Source organism: Panthera pardus, unplaced genomic scaffold, assembly GCF_024362965.1.
Source record: "Panthera pardus isolate Hobbes unplaced genomic scaffold, ASM2436296v1 HiC_scaffold_27, whole genome shotgun sequence".
Classification (NCBI taxonomy): Eukaryota; Metazoa; Chordata; class Mammalia; order Carnivora; family Felidae; genus Panthera; species Panthera pardus.
The window spans coordinates 75,107,120-75,129,173 of NW_026526843.1; the positions used below are offsets into that span (position 1 = coordinate 75,107,120).

Here is a 22,054-nt window from a genome sequence, read left to right on the forward strand (position 1 = left end):
CCTTTGCTGTCCAGAAGCTTTTTATCTTCATGAGGTCCCAATAGTTCATTTTTGCTTTTAATTCCCTTGCCTTTGGGGATGTGTCAAGTAAGAAATTGCTATGGCTGAGGTCAGACAGGTCTTTTCCTGTTTTCTCCTCTCGGGTTTTGATGGTTTCCTGTCTCACATTCAGGTCCTTTAACCATTTTGAGTTTATTTTTGTGAATGGTGTGAGAAAGTGGTCTAGTTTCAACCTTCTGCATGTTGCTGTCCAGTTCTCCCAGCACCATTTGTTAAAGAGACTGTCTTTCTTCCATTGGATATTCTTTCTTGCTTTGTCAAAGATTAGTTGGCCATACGTTTGTGGGTCTAGTTCTGGGGTTTCTATTGTATTCCAGTGGTCAATGTGTCTGTTTTTGTGCCAATACCATGCTGTCTTGATAGAGCTTTGTAGTACAGCTTTGTAGTAGAGGCTAAAGTCTGGGATTGTGATACCTCCTGCTTTGGTCTTCTTCAAAATTACTTTGGGTATTTGGGGCCTTTTGTGGTTCCATATGAATTGTAGGATTGCCTGTTCTAGTTTTGAGAAGAATGCTGGTGCAATTTTGATTGGGGTTGCATTGAATGTGTAGATAGCTTTGGGTAGTATTGAGATTTTAACAATATTTATTCTTCCAACCCAGGAGCACGGAATGTTTTTCCATTTCTTTATATCTTCTTCAATTTCCTTCATAAGCTTTCTATAGTTTTCAGCATACAGATCTTTTACATCTTTGGTTAGATTTATTCCTAGGTATTTTATGCTTCTTGTTGCAATTGTGAATGGGATCAGATTCTTTATTTGTCTTTCTGTTGCTTCATTATTAGTGTATAAGAATGCAACTGATTTCTGTACATAGATTTTGTATCCTGCAACTTTGCTGAATTCATGTATCAGTTCTGGCAGACTTTTGGTGGAGTCTATCAGATTTTCCATGTATAATATCATTTCATCTGCAATAAGTGAAAGCTTAACTTCATCTTTGCCAATTTTGATGCCTTTGATTTCCTTTTGTTGTCTGATTGCTGATGCCAGCACTTCCAACACTATGTTAAACAACAGCGGTGAGAGTGGACATCCCTGTCGTGTTCCTGATCTCAGGGAAAAAGCTCTCAGTTTTTCCCCATTGAGGATGGTGTTAGCTGTGGGCTTTTCATAAAAGGCTTTTATGATGTTTAAGTATGTTCCTTCAATCCTGACTTTCTTGAGGGTTTTTATTAAGAAAGGATGCTGAATTTTGTCAAATGCTTTTTCTGCATCGATTGACAGGATCATATGGTTCTTATCTTTTCTTTTATTAATGTGATGTATCACATTGATTGATTTGCGAATATTGAACCAGCCCTGCATCCCAGGAATGAATCCCACTTGATCTTGGTGAATAATTCTTTTTATATGCTTGAATTCGATTTGCTAGTATGTTATTGAGAATTTTTGCATCCATATTCATCAGGGATATTGGCCTGTAGTTCTCTTTTTTTACTGGGTCTCTGTCTGGTTTAGGAATCAAAGTAATACTGGCTTCATAGAATGTCTGGAAGTTTTCCTTCCCTTTCTATTTCTTGGAATAGCTTGAGAAGGATAGGTATTATCTCTGCTTTAAACGTCTGGTAGAACTCCCCTGGGAATCCATCTGGTCCTGGACTCTTATTTGTTGGGAGATTTTTGATGACTGATTCAATTTCTTCGCTGGTTATGGGTCTGTTCAAGCTTTCTATTTCCTCCTGATTGAGTTTTGGAAGCGTGTGGGTGTTTAGGAATTTGTCCATTTCTTCCAGGTTGTCCAGTTTGTTGGCATATAATTTTTCATAGTATTCCCTGATAATTGTTTGTATCTCTGAGGGATTGGTTGTAATCATTCCATTTTCATTCATGATTTTATCTGTTTCGGTCATCTCCCTTTTCTTTTTGAGAAGCCTGGCTAGAGGTGTATCAATTCTGCTTATTTTTTCAAAAAACCAACTCTTGGTTTCATTGATCTGCTCTACAGTTTTTTTTAGATTCTATATTGTTTATTTCTGCTATGATTCTTATTGTTTCTCTTCTTCTCCTGGGTTTAGGCTGTCTTTGCTGTTCTGCTTCTATTTCCTTTAGGTGTGCTGTTAGATTTTGTACTTGGGATTTTTCTTGTTTCTTGAGATAGGCCTGGATTGCAATGTATTTTCCTCTCAGGACTGCCTTCAATGCATCCCAAAGCATTTGGATTGTTGTATTTTCATTTTCGTTTGTTTCCATATACTTTTAATTTCTTCTCCAATTTCCTGGTTGACCCATTCATTCTTTAGTAGGGTGTTCTTTAACCTCCATGCTTTTGGAGGTTTTCCAGACTTTTTCCTGTGGTTGATTTCAAGCTTCATAGCATTGTGGTCTGAAAGTATGCATGATATGATCTTAATACTTGTATACTTATGAAGGGCTGTTTTGTGACCCAGTATGTGATCTGTCTTGGAGAATGTTCCATGTGCACTCGAAGAAAGTATATTCTGTTGCTTTGGGATGCAGAGTTCTAAATAGATCTGTCAAGTCCATCTGATCCAATGTATCATTCAGGGCCCTTGTTTCTTTATTGACCATGTGTCTAGATGATGTATCCATTTCTTTAAATGGTGTTTTAAAGTCTCCTGCAATTACCACATTCTTATGAATAAGGTTGCTTATGTTTGTGAGTAATTGTTTTATATATTTGGGGGCTCCCATATTTGGCACATAGACATTTATAATTGTTAGCTCTTCCTGATGGATAGACCCTGTAATTATTATATAATGCCCTTCTTCATCTCTTGTTACAGCCTTTAATTTAAAGTCTAGTTAATATGATATAAGTATGGCTACTCCAGCTTTCTTTTGACTTCCAGTAGTATGATAAATAGTTCTCCATCCCCTCACTCTCAATCTAAAGGTGTCCTCAGGTCTAAAATGAGTCTCTTGTAGACAGCAAATAGATGGGTCTTGTTTTTTTTTTATCCATTCTGATACCCTATGTCTTTTGCTTTGTGCATTTAGTCCATTTTCATTCAGTATTATAGAAAGATATGAGTTTAGAGTCATTGTTATGTCTGTAGGTTTCATGCTTGTAGTGATGTCTGTGGTACTTTGTCTCACAGGATCCCGCTTAGGATCTCTTCTAGGACTGGTTTAGTGGTGATGAATTCCTTCAGTTTTTGTTTGTTTGGGAAGACCTTTATCTCTCCTTCTATTCTAAATGACAGATTTGCTGGATAAAGGATTCTTGGCTGCATATTTTTTTCTGTTCATCGCATTGAAGATTTCCTTCCATTCCTTTCTGGTCTGCCAAGTTTCAGTAAATAGATCTGTCACGAGTGTTATCAGTCTCCCTGTATATGTTAGAGCACGTTTATCCCTAGCTGCTTTCAGAATTTTTTCTTTATCCTTGTATTTTGCCAGTTTCACTATTGATATGTCGTGCAGAAGATGGATTCAGGTTACGTCTGAAGGGAGTTCTCTGTGCCTCTTGGATTTCAATGCCTTTTTCCTTCCCCAGATCAGGGAAGGTCTCAGCTATTATTTCTTCAGGTACACTTTCAGCACCTTTCCCTCTCTATTCCTCCTCTGGAATACCAATTATGCGTAGATTATTTCTCTTTAGTGCATCACTTAGTTCTCTCATTTTCCCCTCATACTCCTGGATTTTTTTTATTTGTCTTTTTCTCAGCTTCGTCTTTTTCCATAATTATCTTCCAATTTACCTATTCTCTCCTCTGCCTCTTCACTCTGAGCTGTGGTTGTCTCCATTTTATTTTGCAGTTCATTGACAGCATTTTTTAGCTCCTTTTGGCTGTTCCTTAGTCCCTTGATATCTGTTGCAATAGAGTCTCTGCTGCTCTGTATAGTGTTTTCAAGCCCAGCGATTAATTTTATGACTATTATTCTAAATTCACTTTCTCTTATATTGTTTAAATCCTTTTTGATCAATTCATTAGCTGTCATTATTTCCTGGAGATTCTTTTGAGGGGAATTCTTCTGTTTCATCATTTTGGATAGTCCCTGGAGTGGTGGGGAACTGTGGGGCACTTCACCTGTGCTGTCTTGAATAACTTGCGTTGGTGGGCGGGGCTGCCCTCAGACCTGATGTCTGCCTCCAGCCCATCTCTGGGGCCACAGTCAGACTGGTGTGTACCTTCTCTTTCAGTCTCCTAGGGGCGGGATTCACTGTGGGGTGGTGAGGCCGGTCTGGGCTACTTGCACACTGCCAGGCTTGTGGTCCTCGGGATCTCACGTATTAGCCGGGTTGGATCGGCAACATGCACAGGGGCGGGAGGGGCAGGCTCTGCTTGCTTTTCTTTGGTGATCCTCTTCGAGAGGGGCCCTGCGGTACCAGGAATAAGTCAGACCCGCCGGAGGGATGGATCCACAGAAGCATAGCCTTGGGTGTTCGCGGGGTGCAAGCATGTTCCCTGACAGGAACTGGTTCCCTTGGGATTTTCGCTGGGGGACTGGCGAGGAAGATGGCGCTGGTGAGCGCCTTTGTTCCCTACCAAGCTGAGCTCTGTTGTTTGAGGCTCAACAACTCTCCCTCCCGTTGTCCTCCAGCCCTCCTGCTCTCTCAGCAGAGCTGTTAGCTTATAACCTTCCAGATGTTAATTCCCACTTGCTGTTCAGAACACACTCTGTCTGGCCCCTCTGCTTCTGCAAGCCAGACTTGGGGGCTCTGCTTTGCTGGCAGGCTGCCCCTCCACCCTGGCTCCCTCCAGCCAGTCCATGTAGTGCGCACCGCCTCTCCGCCCTTCCTACCCTCTTCTGTGGGCCTCTCATCTACACTTGGCTCTGGAGAATCGGTTCTGCTAGTCTTCTGGTGGTTTTCTGGGTTATTTAGGCAGGTGTAGGTGGAATCTAAGTGATCAGCAGGACGTGGTGAGCCCAGCATCTTCCCACGCTGCCATCTTCCTCCAACCTAAGCAGATTTTTTAGATCTACTGTTCACACGTGTGTACTCTGGTGGTTTGGAGAATAGCACAACTTGAATAAATCCATATTGCCTTATTTCCTTCTCATCCTACTTAGAAATTAGTGAAAGGGGCAAGAGGAGAAAGGATATAAGTTGGAGTTATCGGGTGAGGAATTGAGGAACAGGCAGGCCAACATCACACAGATAGGAAGAGGCAGCCTAGTTCCAGTGTTCCTATACTTAACCGTGGCTAAGGATTTTGATGAATCAGAAGCATGGAGTTAGGACTGCATCTGCCTGCAAGAGGATAAATTTGGCTAGAGTGGAAGGTCCCTGCCTGGATCAAGATAAGGGTTTGATCTATAGGCGAGGGCTTGATTAAGGAGAGCTTTGAAAGATTGACTGTAGGGAGTTATTAAGTCTTTGTGAGCATGGATAGTGGCACCATCAAACAAGTTTTAAGAAATGCATCATTAATGAGTAGGTTAAGCAGAGAGAGAGACCTGTGGGCAGCAGGAAGGCCAATTGAGAGGCAACTTGAGGTGATAAGGGCCATACCTAGGATGGGCCATTGGAAATGAAGATAAAGGGTCATATCTGAGAGACAGACACGTGGAAAAAAACAACAGCATGCCAAGAAGAGGAATTAGAAATGGGAAAAATTAGGAAGGATGGGAATGGGGGCACATGATAAGTTTTACATATGTTTTATTGGCAGTGTAGCAGGCCATCCATTGAAATCTAGAGTAGGAAGTTGGGAATATGGGACTGGAGGTGCGAGAGCTGATGACATGAGAAAGATGATTTCTCTGACTTTTGAATGTGGTAGTCAAGGGTCCAAAGTGGAAAACTCATTCCTCAGTTTTCCCAGCCAGTTCGACTAGCTTGGGTCAACAGCAATGCCTGAATGAGTTATATTCAGCTCCAGTTTTTCATTTTCCTGAGTAGTAAAAGCATCCTATTAAACACAAAGGAGAGTGAGAAGAAATACATTGTAATAATGAAATTTCTGTTCTTTGAGATGCTGAAATGTTAGCCTCAATAGAAAGCCAGAGCTGGAGGTGACTTAAGAGATTGTCTGTCTGGTTCAAGTCTGTAACTTTACTGATAAAAAGACTGAGACAGGTAAAGTAATTACTCAGGTTTATTCAAGAAGTTACTGGCAGAGCTTCATTCAATGGCCAGTCTTTGCTTTATGCAATGATGCCTCCTAGCTGTTGTTGAAACAGCCTGGGTCATGCCTTTCCAGGTGGGGAAGACTGTTGTCCTTAAACACTTTGGGCAAGATAGCCAGAATCTGTTTACAAGGCTGTATTAAAAAAAGACTATTCAGGAGAGAGAATAAAATCCCAGCCTATTTTATATGTACCTAAAAGGAATCAAGGGGAGGATTTTGCTCTTGTCAATGCCTAGCTGTTGAAGAAGGGGACCTTCTGAAAGGATGGGGGCAGGCACCAACCGAGAAAACCTTACAGAGACAAAGATGCCTCATGTCCCTTCTTATTGTCCCGTGAAGCTTCTCAGAAGGCAGGCCCAGGTCAGCTACCTTCATGGCAATTGACACATTTGCTATTTTGCACAACACATTTTTATTTTTTAACATTTCCCCCTTCTGCTTCTTGCTATTAAAACTCTAATATTTATGACAGTCACCCTGGACAATTATATAACTATTTAGGGGTGGTACTGTTCAGCTAGAGGGAAAGAGCAAGAAAATGAAGACAAGTGTTATGGCTCTGCATAACTAGGATCCCAGGGATTTTTCTATGTTGGCAAGACCTGGCATTGGGAATACTCCTTACATGGCCCAAAATATCCTTTCTCAGACATACCAACCACTGAAGGAGATCTTGTGGACAGGCAGGGAGCCCAATGTACAGGATCACATGGGGATCCCTGAGGAGAATGAAACACCTGGAGAGGCAAGGGTGAAGACTATACTATGATGGTCCTTCAGGGTGGTGGTTCACCAAGTGTGTCTGTGAACCAGCAGCATAGGCATCACATGGGAACTTTTTTGAAATGAAAATTCTCAAGTCTTACTTAAGACCAACTGAATCAGAGAGTCAGACTTGGGGGCCTAGTAGTCTGTGTTTTAATAAACCCTCCAGAGGGTTGAGAACTACTACTCTAGGTCATTCACAGGGTGGGCTGGTATTCCTGGAAGGAGAAACCAGCTGGGAGTCTTCTATCTGCCTTCTTGTGGGGGAATGGCAAAAGCAAGGTTGTAGAGTAAGGCCAGCTAATAATTCAAATCTGCTCTACCAGTTAATAACTGGGTGACTGTGGGCTACTTGCTTAGTGTCACAGATTATCGTCAGTAAAAATGGGATGTTAATGTTTACCTTGGTGAGTTATAAAGATTAAGATCACAAAGTCCCTTGTCCAATGCCTCACATGTGTTTTCAACAAATATAGATTTTTCTTACTCCCTATTTTTTAAATTTTTTTAATGTCTATTTATTTTTTGGACAGAGAAAGAGCATGAGCAGGGGAGGGGCAGAGAGAGAAGGAGACAGAATCTGAAACAGGCTCCAGGCTCTGAGCTGTCAGCACAGAGCCCGATGTGGGACTTGAACTCACGAACTGTGAGATCATGACCTGAGCCAAAGTTGGACACTTAACCAACTGAGCCACCCAGTCACCCCATTCTTACTCCCTATTTTACTTTCTTCCTCACTTTTTTTCCCTGCCTTATTTCCTTCCCTCTGAAAGGGCCCACTGGCCACTCCAAGTTAACTGTAGACACATGCTTCAATTTTGACCAGCGACCAGGCTTAGAAGTCAAACTCTTAGAGGTCAATTCCTGTAGGGTGTTGTGGTCATATTTCTAGGTTAAAAGTCAGAAAAAAATGGGTATGATAACAAATGTATCTACTTATAGTATCAATGGAAAAGAATATTTGATAATTAGTATTATCCTGGGAAATCTAGACAAAAATAAATAGGATCTCATTCCTTTTTTAAGAATGATATTATGAGTCTTCCTCCTCCCCATCTTCTCATTCATGCCCAAAAGTGTCTTTAGTTTTGGGGTACAGAGCACTGTGTGTCCCACTCACTGGCAAGTCTGAGCAAGAGCCAACCTATATTTGTTTCTCTACCTGAAATATTCTGGGGATTAGGAATTATTTTGTTAGAGGTCACATCAGCACTGTCCTAAGGCCAAGAGCTATTTGGGTACCTTGTTGGAGTAACCCAGTAAGTACCATCTTCTGACTTTATGTTGGACTTGCAAGATAAACGGGTGGGGACAATTAGGAAATTAAGGTTTTTGGAGGGGGGTGGGGTATAAACCAGTTTAAGATGTAAAGAATTTAACAGCTTATATAGCTACTCCCAAATGGCCATTTATTGGCTTTCTTCATTTTATAGCTCTGTACCATTTGATAATTTTATCATCTCCTGCTACTTAAAACTCTTGGCCTTGGCTTTTGCAAAATTACACTCCTTGGTATTCTCATTAGGTAATGAAAGCTTCATTTGTTTCTCTGGCTCTTCTTCTCTTCCTCACCTCCCATTGTTGCTGTTTCCTGAGGTTTCTGATCTTCTTTCTTAGCACTTTCTTCCAGGGAAAACTTCCTTGGTTTCCACAATTTCTGAGCCATTGACTCCAAAACCTATATAACTATCTCTCCTGATATCTCTTGAACTTGAAATCTACCTGCATATCTTGCTGGCCCCCCATATTCAACACATTGGAGAGAAAATTTGTCATCTCTTTCCCCCTCCCAAACCAGCATTTCCTCATGTAACTTACTCTCATGACACTTTGACTTGAAACACCACCCCCACCCCCAAATCTACTTTGATTTCTTCCTTTTCCTCAAACTAGATTTAAGAGCCTTCAAACAGGACTCCATACTACCTTTCCAGCTGTCCTTCCCCAACTCCCCCAACCCCCTCTTCCCAGCCCTCTCCAAATTCCACTACCTGTTTGCCATCAAATTCCCCATAGTTTTCACCTCTGAGACTTTATGTAGTCTCATTCCTAATTCCTTTGCCTCAGATGCCTTTCCTGATCACTCTTCAATATGTTACAATCCTACCCATTCTTTAAGGCCTATTTTCAGTGTCCCACAAAATTACTCTAGAGCCTAACAGCCACATATGTTCCTCCCTTCCTCTGAAGTCTTGTACTAGGCCAACATGTACCAAGTACTGCAGTAGGCACTGTACATACAGTACTCAGTTTGCCCTCTCCACTACCCTGCCTGTGAGGCAGATATTATTATCCCCATTTTATATATGAAGAAATTGATTACAAAAGTTGTATATCATGAAACTGTTCTCCTTGGCTTTTGTGATATTGTGCTCCTTGGTATCCTAATTACATGCTGAAAGTTCCATTTTGGTTTGTTTCTCTGACTCTTCTATTCCTCATCTCCCATAGTTAAAAACTATGGGGAATTTGATGGCAAACAGGCAGTAGAATTTGGAAAGGGCTGTTAAGAGGGGGTGGGAGAGTTGGAGAAGGACAGCTAGAAAGGTAGGATGGAGTACTGTTTGAAGGATCTTAAATCTAGTTTGAAGAAAAGGAAGAAGTCAAAGTTGATTTGGGGGTGGGGGTGGTGTTTCAAGTCTAGAAGTCACTGATACTTTCTAAAGTAGGAAAGCCAGATTTGAAGCTAGGTTTGCTTGCCCTTAACCATTTTGCATACTGCTTGAAGGGCATTCAGTGTTGGTGCCTGAAGGGCCTTTGATCTTCATGTAAGGACTAGGCCTGAATCACAATAAGAAGACAATGGTGGAAGCTCACTGAATGAGTGTTGTATGGAAAATGGGTGAGCAAAGTGCATATTTATTAAAAAAATGTAGCAATTTAAGTCAATCCTGTACACAAAAGGAGGATGTGAAACCAATTTCCAGCCCAAATTTAGTTCACTTTTAAAACAACTCAGAGGATGGGGGAGTAGCGTCCCCCTTATACCTGCTTATATTTGTGACTGGAAAGCACAGGAGCCCCATGCAGCTACCAACCCCTTCTGGATTAGTCTTCCTTTCATGTCTGCACACACATCCATCAACTCTTGGTTCAGTATGTTGTAATTCATGAAGCAGGTGGGAATATAGAATTATACATTTTTAACAGTATAACCAACCCACCCAATGGCACGATAGCTTATAAGAGCAGACACTGGAGCCAAATTGTAGCTGCATTTGAATTATGTCTTCAATACTTATCAGCTGTATAAATTTAGGAAAGTTATTTAACCTCTCTGAACTTCAGTTTCCTCACCTGTAAGATAGGAATAATAATAGTATTTTCTCATAGGGCTGTTGTGAAGCTTCAATGAATTAATGTGTGTAAAGTACTTAGAATAGTGCCTAACATATAGCAAGTACTCTATATTATCTAATATTATCATCATTGTCGTCATCATCACTATCATTATCATCACACCTTTAGCAAGTAGTAGAGCAAGGTCTTAAATCCAGGTGTTCTTTTCTACCTTCTCTATCTATGGTGTTACTTTGGGAAAAAAAATGGTCTAGGAGGCTGGCCATCTGCTGACTGTAGGCAAATTACTCCTGTTGTATTATACCTGATCTATAAAATGAGAACTCAACATTGATGATCCTTGAAATGGTTTCCAGTTCTGACTGCCTTTGATTCCAAGTAGGCCCTGACAACAGACTTACAGTTTGTTTATGGACCCTGGATCCTATATTGACCTTGTCCAGAGTATAGCTGGGATCTCTGATCTGAGGGCCTAGGCAGGTCAGCTGGACTAATTGGGGACAAGAGTGAGCCAACTGCTGCTGGGAAGAGCCAAGCATAAGGTTGGAAAGATGACTGTAGAAAGAATACAGGCAGTGGAATCAGCCAGACCTGGGCCTAGGGTACCTAAGACAGCATCATAGATAGTGTCCTGAGCAAAGGATTGGTAATTGATGCCAAGATACTCTTGACCTTTGGTAAAAAGCCAAGGATATAGCCTTAAGCTACAAGTCTTCATGCTGTGATTTAGGGCTGTATGTGCTTATTGAGCCCTCGCAACACCCAGTTGGAAACTATCTTTGGCAGGAGAGGGGAAATTTCTTTATGAACATTTATTCTATTGAGGCAAGTGACCAGCAATTCTTCTCCACTGAAGTCAGAACAAGAAGAAATTGACTTTCAGTGCAATTGGAAGAAAACAGGTTCAACATAAAAATAAATCTTCTCATAGGAAGGGGAACTAGTCACTTAAAGGTAGCTGTCCATATCTCCTTCTTTGGGATTCTTTAAGAATAGGAGTTATATGGTTTGAGATATTATGGATGGAATTTTATGAGTTCAGTATAGCTAATGAGTAGACATTGGTAGTATGGTATGATGGGCATTAGAGCATATGCAGTCAGAAGGCCAGGCTCCATTATTATCAACTTGTATGATTGACCAAAGCACAGGTTACCTATCATAGCCTCAGTTTCCTTATCTTTAAAATATGGGTAATAGTGACACCTTGCTCATTCAGTGAGGATCAAGTGATACAGTAGATGTGAAAATACATTGTAAACTGTAAAGCATGAAACACTTGAAAGGTAGTGTTATAAAAAGTCCTACTGGAAATCTCTCTTGCATCCATGATCAGGAGCCCCCCATGCTGTACCTGACCAACAGAATGCCTTAACTAAGTCAAAAGATCAGTTATTGGATATGTTTTCATGTGTATGCAATGTGTTATGTGCTAATTTCATGACCATGGGGTTATTCTCTAGTTGGCATATTGAAAGACAGACCTATGTGAGAGGATGCATATTCTATATTCTGTCTCTGTTATTTTTGAACCGTTTTGTCTTTGGGCTTGTGGAGCCACAATTGCCTTAGAGAATCAGTCCTTCCTCAAAACAGATTGATGGAAAAGTTAACATATAGAGAACATATTCAGAAATTTAGTGCTAGAGAGAGAATTCTTGAATCCCTTGCCTTGACAGGACATATGTTCTCTATTCTAGAATCTGTTTCTCCAAATGCCAGGAAGATTGATGGCCCATATAGGCTGTAAACAGCTGGGTAAAAAGGGTAACAAACAACATAGGGGTCAGGATGGCAGCCAGAGAGAGGCAGACTCTTTTCTCACCCCCATCCTCATCACTGTGCTTAGATGAGTGTTGTGAATGTGTGTGGGGGGGGGGAGGGGTGTGGAACTGGGATAGATGTCTTCCTGTTACTGTGTGGATCGCAGTCCTACTGGTCATAGACTTTAATGACCAGGGTTAAGGTCTTTGCACAGCCCCTGTCTTGCTGTGTGATCCTAAGTTCACTCCTTAGCTTCCTTGTGACTCAGTTTTGCCATCTGTCAAATGCAGGATTCAACCTAGACCCCCTACGTATCTCATAGGGTGGTGGTACAAATCACTGAATGAATTTATGCCAAGGTTGAGTTTTATGGAAGCAAGGCATCACAGGAAGCCATATTCTTTCACACCCATGACCTCTCTGGATGGCATCATGTGTGGGTGAGAACAGGAGGCTGCAGGACTGGAGTCCATTGTGTGTGAGGAATGCCATGATGTGTAACCCCTTAGGGGTGGGTTATAGTGGTGTTAAATAATGTACCACCAACTCTCAATTGGTCAGTTCCAAGAAGGAGGACGAAACAGGGAGGAATACAGAGAATCTAGAACAAATATGTTTGATCTTCATTTTAACCTTTGATTTTAACCTCTTCACCCATTCCAGACCCAGGGCTGCCTTTAAGCACCAAGAGAAGATGCACTGGAACTTTCTTTCTTTTCTGGGGAAGGATCTAATGAGTAGGGATAAAAGCATAAGGCTTATGTAGTTCATATTCACATTCTGGGTCATTCCATCCACTGGCTAATGGAAAGTTGACAAGTATTGTTTGTCTTGTGGTCCAGTGGAGCTTGTGCTTCCCAGTGCCATCTCCCTCTCCCCAACCCTTCACCACTAGTATGTCAGTTTTTCCATAACTAGTAGAGTTCTGTGGGTGGGGTAAAGGGCAAGTAAGGTAGCCAGCTGTGTGGACTGAACACATTCTCATTTTGTCTCCTAAGCTGATCACTGGAGATTCCATCGTTAGTGCTGAGGCAGTATGGGATCACGTCACCATGGCCAACCGGGAGTTGGCATTTAAAGCTGGCGACGTCATCAAAGTCTTGGATGCTTCCAACAAGGATTGGTGGTGGGGCCAGATCGACGATGAGGAGGGATGGTTTCCTGCCAGCTTTGTGAGGGTGAGTGTCAGTCAGCCTTCACTCCCCTCTCTTGTCTCCTTGGCTACCTGCCCCTGGCTCCCCTTTCACCAGCCTCTTTTCTCCTGTTCATTTCTCTCCTGGTGGCTCCTCTCACAATTTTTCCTTTTTTTTTTTTTTTTTTTTTTTTTTTTACTGAGGACTTGAGCCTCCTTTAATCTTTTCCCTTCTAATTTTGAGTCTTTTCTTTTTATCCCTTATTTATTTTAACAATTCCCATATTCTGCCTCATGCCTCCTGTCTCCTAAGTACAAATCACTTTGTACAAATCACTTCCCTTCTGGCCTTGATGGTTTTTGAAGACTCTTAACTTTATATTGCTGTGAACTTTTGCCTTTCTTATATCTCTTCTTTTCTGATTTCACTATTTTCCTTGTCTCCCCTTTTCTTTCGTTTTATAGATCTCTCCCTTCCTTCCTCCTCCCCTCCTCACTCCTCTCTGCCTCCTTTGCTTCTTTCTCTTATTTAGGAAAGTGTGAACACCCCTGTGTGTTGTCTTCAGCTATTAATGTAAGAGTGTGGGCTCTCTACCCTCTCAGGGGCTAGAATTTACTGATTGCATATCTTACTTTGAGTGAGGTGACTGGGATTTAAGATGTGTTCAGGGTGGGAAGCAGTCACCTTGATGGGGCTTTTAAGGTCTTGGCCCTTTTGACATTGTGCCATGAAGAACCTGGCCCTTAATAGAAGGGGCTCTTGAGAAAGGTTTCCTTAGCAGTTTCTGCTTCCTCTGGGTTATCAATTAGCAGAATGCTATGGGGGAAGAGCACTGGCCTGATGTCTCAGCTTTTGGCCTTCCTTAGAGTTATGAGCTAGAATATGTTTTTGTTTTTTTGCTGGTAATTGTGGGCTCTGATTCCCCCAACCCCCATCCACAAAATGGTGTTGACAGTTCTTTCATGCCAGTAGAGATCACAGTGAAATGACTTTGTGGCATTACAAATATGAAAGCTACGTTAGGATGTCTTATGATCATCCCTACCACAGCCTATCACGTTTTGTTAGTTTCTTCTGTAAGATACCTGATGCCAAACAAAATATCAGAGTGGCTTGGGCTCCTGGAAGACGAAGGGCATCAGGATTATCATGACATTGTGACATGAGGGAAGGAGCAGGACATTTGGAGTCAGATAACCCACAATGCAATTTCAGCTTTACTAACTCCCAATTCCATGGCTTTTGGAAAGACTTCAGCTCCCTGAACCTTGATTTCCTCATCTGAAAAATAAGGATAACAGAATTTTATGAGGATTAAATGAGATCACATAAAGGTCTAAAGTGTTTAGCACAGTGCTTGGCACATGGTGGGTAACTGGCAAATGGTAACTTGATTTATCACCAGTATTATCCTCCTCATTATCACCCCACCACGTTATTAGCTCCAAAAGGTCTATGTATCAAGGCTGGCCTTAGTGGTTAAAAAAGGCCTCCTTTCTTGGAGGGCTGTAAACCTAGGAAACACTGTTATCTGGTTGGAATTATTTAGGTGAGGTCAGTACTCAGAAGCAGAGAGGTAGACAAAATGAGCTTTCATCCTCTTCTGTCCTGAAAATCTCCTAATGAAATATCCAATCCTTTTTCTTCTATGTATGTGGCATCTTCCATCAGTCTTCAAGCGTCATCTCTGTTCCAGCTTAGCCTTGCTGCTTGATGAATTGGTCCCAGGGGTAATCAGAAAGAAAACATCAGTAACCATGGGTCTTTAGGATTAGTGTGTGGTCCTGTAAAGAAACAGCTTGTGTGTCTTGTGCTGACAGACCTTTCTTTAAAGGAAGGATTAAACTGTACCCCAGTGTTACCCCAATTCAAATGTATTTGACTTTCTGTGAAATGTCATTTTTATAATAAACAGTAAATAAATGGATGGGGCAGAGTGATTCAGGGAGGCAAATGGCAGAGCCAAGCTTTAGCATATCAGTGAACTGGCATTTATGCTTCTGCTTCCAAGACCAGGAGAAGCACACATTCCCAGCAGCTGAAGCTTACTTTTGAGAAGACCACTGACTGGCTCAGGCATGCATGACAGAGTCTAGCCTAGGGTTTTCTGCCCTGGCTGCATGATGAAATAAATCACATGGGTGAAAAAAAAAAAAAAACCATCAAAATGTTTTTTTTTTAAACATCAAAACTCAGGCTCCAGGCTAGTTAAATCAGAATCTTTGATGTTGAGAACCACTGCTCTATACCAGAATAGTGTTGTATGTAACTGATGAATCACTAAATTCTACTTCTGAAACTAATATTATATTGTATGTTAACTAAAATTTAATAAATAAAAAAGAAATATAATGTTAGCCACAAATGTGAGCCACATGAATCACAAATTCAAGCCACAAATATAATTAAATTTTTCTAGTAGCCACAGTAAAAAAAGAAAAAAAATACAAAAATACAGGTGGAATTAATTTTAATATATTTTCTTAACCCAATGTATCCAAAATATTATCACATAATATATATTATCACTATGAAAATTGTTAATAATATATTTTTCTACTGAAATTTGGTGTGTATTCTATAATGGCAGTATATCTTCATTTATATTAGTCACATTTCAGGTGTTCATTAGCCACATGTGGCTAGTTGCTACTTTATTAGCACAAGTCTAGACTGAGGACTGTGATAACAGACTAGGGCCGTTAATGACAGGGTCCAAATCATAATTTAGAGATCCAATATTCTATCTACTATACTAATATTTATTCTTTGAGAAATTAAGATCGCATTACATGTTGCCTCAGATTGTATTCAGAATGAACATTTGATCATTGTGAACCTTTTTGTTTTAATAATAGTTGAATTTTTCACACCTCTACTTGGGAGTACATGGAACCCTAGGGGCCAGCTGTTGTGGTGTTATAAGTAAAAAGAAACGGGGTCAGGCTGTTTCATGAATGTTATGAATATTATCTCTTTCAATTCTCCTTTATTAGAATTTATGTTTAGGTTTACATTTCTGGTGGGATTTTGTGATACTCAAGGGATTGAATGATGGAGGTTGTATAGACTCTTATCTAGTAGATATTTTCTAGTAGTAGATATTTTAAAATAAAATTGCTGTCTCCATTATTCTACATTGATTTTGGTTGAGGTTAGAATGGTATTATGGAAATGGTACTAGCTATATTAAGAAATGATATACCTGAGTCCTAGTCATGGATCTCTCAACCATTTGGTATATGATCATGGGCTTTTATTTTCTCCTTTATTTCTGAAGCACCTTCTAGAATTTATTCAAGCTCTGACATGTATAGGTAGGACATAGAAGGAAATCACATTGAACTATGAATCTTTATTAGTGCTGATGTAGTTGGTAGGTACATGGGTGACTTTCTGGGATACTGTACCTTCATGTTATAGGACAGTGACCTGCTTTATCCAGACTCACCTTGACCTGAGATTCAGTAACTCCTTGAAAACATCATCCCTAGGTTGTTTGGCACATAACATGAAAGTATATTAGGAGGGAAAAAACTTTCCACTGAACTCCATACCAACTGGACACCTTTGTGGATCATTGGACCAACTTGGTCACTGATGTAGTGGGGCATCCCCATTCCCTACCTGGAAGTCCCATTGTTGCATGAGCACCCCAGTCCTAGGATAGATAATCAAGGGTTCTTAGGGTAGTTCTGTCCAAGCTAGCCTTACTTTTTATTAAGTTAAAATCCAGTGTGGAGTCTAAGGAATGCAAATTCTTTTAGTTTCCAAGTTTTTAGTTAAATTCCAGCTAGTTAACATACAATGCAGTATTAGCTTCGGGTGTAGAATTTAGTGATTAATCACTTCTGGTGTTCATCACAAGTGCCTTCCTTAATACCATCACCTATTTAACTCATCCCCCCAACCTGCCATGCCTCCTGCCACCACCTCCCCTCCAGTAACCACCAATTTGTTCTCAATAGTTTAGAGTCTATTTCTTGGTTTGTCTCTCTCTCTCCCCGACCCATGTTCATTTGTTTTATTTCTTAAATTCCAAATATGAGTGAAATCATATGGTATTTGTCTTTCTCTGACTGATTTATTTCACATAGCATTATTTCTCTAGCTCCATCCACATCATTGTAAATGGCAGGATTTCATTCCTTTTTATGGCTGAATAGTATTCCAGTGTGTGTGTCTGTGTGTGTGTGTGTGTGTGTGTGTGTGTGTGTGTGTGTGTGTCTGTGTACCACATCTTCTTTATCCACTCATCAGTCAATGGGCATTTGAGCTGTTTCCATAGTTTGGCTATTGTTGATAATGCTGTTGTAAACATCAGGGTGCATGTATCCCTTCAACTCAATATTTTGGTATCCTTTGGGTAAATTCCTAGGAGTGCAATTGCTGGATCATGGGGTAGTTCTATGTTTAACTTTTTGAGAAACCTACATACTGTTTTCCAGAGTGTCTGCACCAGTTTGCATCCCCATCAACAGTGTAACAGGGTTCCCCTTTCTCCAGATTCTCACCAACACCCATGGTTTCCTGTGTTGTTAATTTTAGCCATTCTGACAGGTGTGAGATGATATTCACTGTAGTTTTGATTTCCATTTCCCTGATAGTGAGTGATGTTGAGCATCTTTTCTTGTGTCTGTAGGCCATCTATTTGTCTTCTTTGGAAAATGTCTATTCATGTCTTCTGCTCATTTTTAACTGAATTATTTGTGTTTTTTTTGGGTGTCGAGTTTTATAAGTTCTTTATATATTTTGGATACTAATGCTTTATCAGATACATCATTTGCAAGTATCTTCAACCATTCTGTAGACTACCCTTTAGTTTTGTTGATTGTTTCCTTTGCTGTGCAGAAACTTTCTATTGTGAGAAAGTTTATTTTTGCTTTTGTAAGCAACCCAGATTCTTGCATCATTTGTGCTGTTAGATGTGCAGCTTGAGCAGCTTTCTGTACATCTTTGAAACTCAGTTTTCCTCCCTGTAAAATGGGGATAATTGAGTATTATGAAAATATTCTGTAACCTGTGGTATCTTGGTTACCTGTAATTAGGAAGTTTGATACCATTTTGGCTGCTTTATAAATTGCTAGGTATATGTGCCTTCTACCCAGCCAAATATTTGAATTTCCTGTTTTTCAGAATTTTATTCTGTATGTGTGTTTGTGTGTGTGTGTCTGTGTGTGTTATCAGATTTTCTCCCTTCTGAACTTGGGATATGGCTTTACAAAAACAATGCAGGAGTTGATGTACCTTGCCAGCAATTAGGTTAAGTAAATTACAGCTTTCTGAACATCAGTCCCCATATGTAGCTATTGATATCTTCAGCTGCTTTCCTGGGCTGATTTCCCCCCTGGGAGCTGAGAGCAGACTGCTGAGATATGATTGTACCTAGAAGTAGCAAATCCCACCCCTCTAGTGGGCCTCCTTTTACATGCTGAGCCCTAACTCCAAATCATTCTGGCTCTCATTTTGTTTGCCTCCATGTAAAAAGGGGCTTTGTTTCTGACTCTGGGTCATGGCCTGGGGAGGACCTACTGCCCACTTGAGGGCAAGATGTGTACAGGACACATCTTATTTGTGGTAGTAGGTGAAGCCTGTGTGACAAAGCATAGGTTTGGTCAGAAAGTAAAGAGCCTGTTCAGATATCATCAGCATGTATTTTCCTTGTTTCTTCAAATTCTAGATTTCTCTGGTTTCTGGCCTAGCTTGAGGCAAGGGATTGAAAGGATGAGCTAAACAGGTCATTACTGTTATTCCTTGCAATTGTACAGATTAGATGTCACAGTAACTGTCTCCTGTTTATAGGGAAGCTCACTGTTTCAGAGTGTTTCTTGGCTTTTAATTATGTAGAATCTCTTTTTGGCTGCATTCTGGGGAAGATTTTCACATGTATGAAACCCTAGACTCATAGTAGATTTAGAATTGGAAACACTCATCTTTTCCAGCAGCAGCCAACTTAGATTTTTATGGGGTCCATATCAGTAACTTACATGAGTAAAGCAATCTGAGACTAGGGTAAGTTGGGGTATGTGTCCAGTTGAAAATCTATATGAAATTTAAAGTGAAAAAAAGTGATTTTGATGGTTCTCATTGATGGGGTAGGGTGTAGGAAGGAGGAAAATCCAGTGGGCTGAGATTTTCTGTTTTTTTTTTTCAAGAAAAGCCAGAAATTGGATTTTATGTAAAAACCTCCATACTTTAAGTGTTGATCAGTAATTCACTTTTTTTAAAAAAGAAATACTGTGAGGGACAAACAGAACACATCTGTGGGCTAAATTGGTTCTCCAAGTCTCAGCTTGTGACCACTGATCAGCCCGACCTCCTGATTGTATAAATTCTGAGGAGACATAAATCCAGAAAATGCAAGTGACTTGCTCAACTTATGTAGTGAATTAGTGACAAAACCAGCACTTGAATGTAGACCTCCTGAATCTTAAGACAGTTAGTCTTTGTCTAGTAATTATAATGTCTGGGCTTCTTCAGGTATGATTTCTGTTCATTTCTTTCCCTGTGAATGGGCCATAATTTCCTGTTTCTTTGTATGCCTTGTAAGTTTTTCATTGAAACTGGAAATTTTGAACATTTTAGTGTCATAACTCTAGAAATCAGATTCTTCACCTTCCTCAGGATTAGCTGTAGTTGATTGTTGAGGGCTGTGGTCTGTTTGTTTTGCGACTTTTCCAAAGTTTGTGTGTGTGTGTGTGTGCACGCATGCAAAGACTGTATTCCTTGTCATGTGTGGTGACTAAAATCTCTGTTATGTTATCTTATTGGTCTGCCAGTCACCTGACAGAGAATTATTTAAGTACTGAAGTCAAGAAAAACAAACAAACGAACAAACAAAAAACGTTATTCTCCTGCTCTTTGCAGCTTGGCTCTGAGCTGGGGCACTTCTTCAACACTACTCTGTGCTGCTCACAGTTTTGTCTTAGTTTTCTTTTACTGCTCTACTACTCTCATGTAACCCACTCCTCCAAAAGTGTAAGCCTGTAATTCTTTCAGGATTTTTCTGAGCATGAATCTATTCTAAGTCATGTATGTTGTACCCTTACTTCTTCAGTGTGTGCAGTGGCCTTCTGAGTCCTTATTCTCCCAAAGAATTTCTTCCTCAGTCTCTTCCTTCCTGTGCTGTTGGGTCTGTTTTCTACTTTCCCCTTCTTCCACGCCTTACTGTAAGTGATCATAGGCAATGTATATCTTTAAAAATTTTAACAGAAGCAGTCACTGCCTGGGAAGCCACTTTAGCCCAAGGGAGTAGGGGTACAAAACAAAGTTGTTTTTTTGTTTTGTTTTTTGACTGTTCTCTGTGCCTGTCCCTAAGTGCCAAACAGGTCAAAATACACAGCCACAGTATTTTATGAACAATATCATTAGCCTGGCACCAGCAAGTTGCATGAGGAAAAGGGAACCCTCTTGCATTGTTTGTGGGAATGCAAACTTGGGAATGCAAACTTGTGGGAATGCCTCTCAGCTGCTGGAGAAAAGGGGGTAGTAGACAAATGAACAAAAATGCCTCAACATTCTCTAACACATTTTAGCATCCTCTTTTTGCATTAAGAAATCCCTGATTGCAGTAAGCTTTGGATCAGATTCTAGAATTTTGAAAAAGTTGGTTCTATCAGTATTTGCAAGCTGATTGTTTCAGTGGAGGGACTGAGTTTTGTACATCCTAATCTATAATTTTTAGCAATGTTATTCCCCGCTTGAATCTTAATCCTGTGCTTTCTGGGCTGTAGAATATCAGGAAAGGATATGCTTGGGCTGCTAACAAGACTGTTAACACTTGAGGACCTACCTCCATTCAGTGGCAACACTGTTTTGCTTTCTTGTGATGACTTAATATATGCCAGCCATTGTTTATCCACTCAAGCTTCAAATGGATGTAGGCCTTTAGCCTTAATCATCTACATAGAAGTTTCTTGTTTGTGGACCTAGAGGTGACTCATTACAGAATATGTGAGTTGAGGCTGACATTAGTAGGAAGGGCCTTTCTCTCTAGTTTACAGAAATTTATCTCCTCCATAGTAGAATTTAAAATGGCATTATTAGCATTTACATGATCTATCTTAATGGGTTCTCACTGTGCACATGCTTTGGATGAGATCATTTACTACATCCTTTGGCTAATTGGAAGAGGATTTTTTAAAATATGGAGCCACCTTCAGCTCAGAGAAAACCCTAAATCTGACTGTTGCCTGACCCATGTGATTTCCTCCAAATTCAAGTAGGTCACACTGTAGGTCTCTCTTAGAATCTCCCAAATTTAAAGCAACATTGAATGTCATATAGTGCATCCCATAGCCTCTAGGCAGGAGTTACAACCAAATAGCCCTGAACTTCTGAGAACCTGGCCAGAGTTCTTTGTTAAAAAGTAGTTGAAGATAACATTTAGCAGATCAAACTCTCCTGCCTCTCCTTCCCTTCCACCACATGATCAGAGAAACACACGGTCAGGGGAGGGGCAGAGAGAGAGGGAGAAAGAATCTCAAGCAGGCTCCATGCTCAGCATGGAGCCCAACATGGGGCTTGATCTCACGACTGTGAGATCCTGATATAAGCCAAAATCAAGAGTTGGACACTTAACTGATTGAACCATCCAGGCACCCTCCAAAAACAAATTACCTAATTAAAAAGTGAGAAGACATGATTAGACATTTTTCCAAAGAAGACATCCAGATGGTCAACAAACATATGAACATTTTCTCAGCATCACTGATCATCAGAGAAATGGAAATCAAAATTACAATGAGATATCACCTCACACCTCTCAGAGTGGGTAAAATCAACAACACAAGAAACAACAGGTATTGGTGAGGATGTGGAGAAAAGGGAACCCTCTTGCATTGTTTGTGGGAATGCAAACTCAGGTGCAGCCACTCTGGAAAGCAGTGTAGAGGTTTCTCTACAAGTTAAAAATATAACTACCCTATATTACAGCAATTGTACTACTAGGCATTTACCCAAAGAATAAAAAAAAATACTAATTCAAAGGG

General features: G+C 40.5%; 1 protein-coding gene across 8 annotated transcripts in view; it reads left to right on the top strand.

Annotated features, from left to right (window-relative positions):
• Window positions 1-22,054, top strand: part of ARHGEF9 (Cdc42 guanine nucleotide exchange factor 9) — a 199,000-nt gene that overhangs the window by 49,950 nt on the left and 126,996 nt on the right. For 6 of the 8 annotated variants that reach the window (XM_019436682.2, XM_019436683.2, XM_019436684.2 and 3 more), the window contains one exon: window positions 12,930-13,109. The exons of the other annotated variants lie outside the window; for them this stretch is intronic. In XM_019436682.2, the coding sequence (XP_019292227.1) occupies window positions 12,930-13,109 (180 nt within the window). Of the gene's footprint in view, window positions 1-12,929; window positions 13,110-22,054 lie in introns of those variants that run through there. 8 annotated transcript variants of the gene reach the window in all.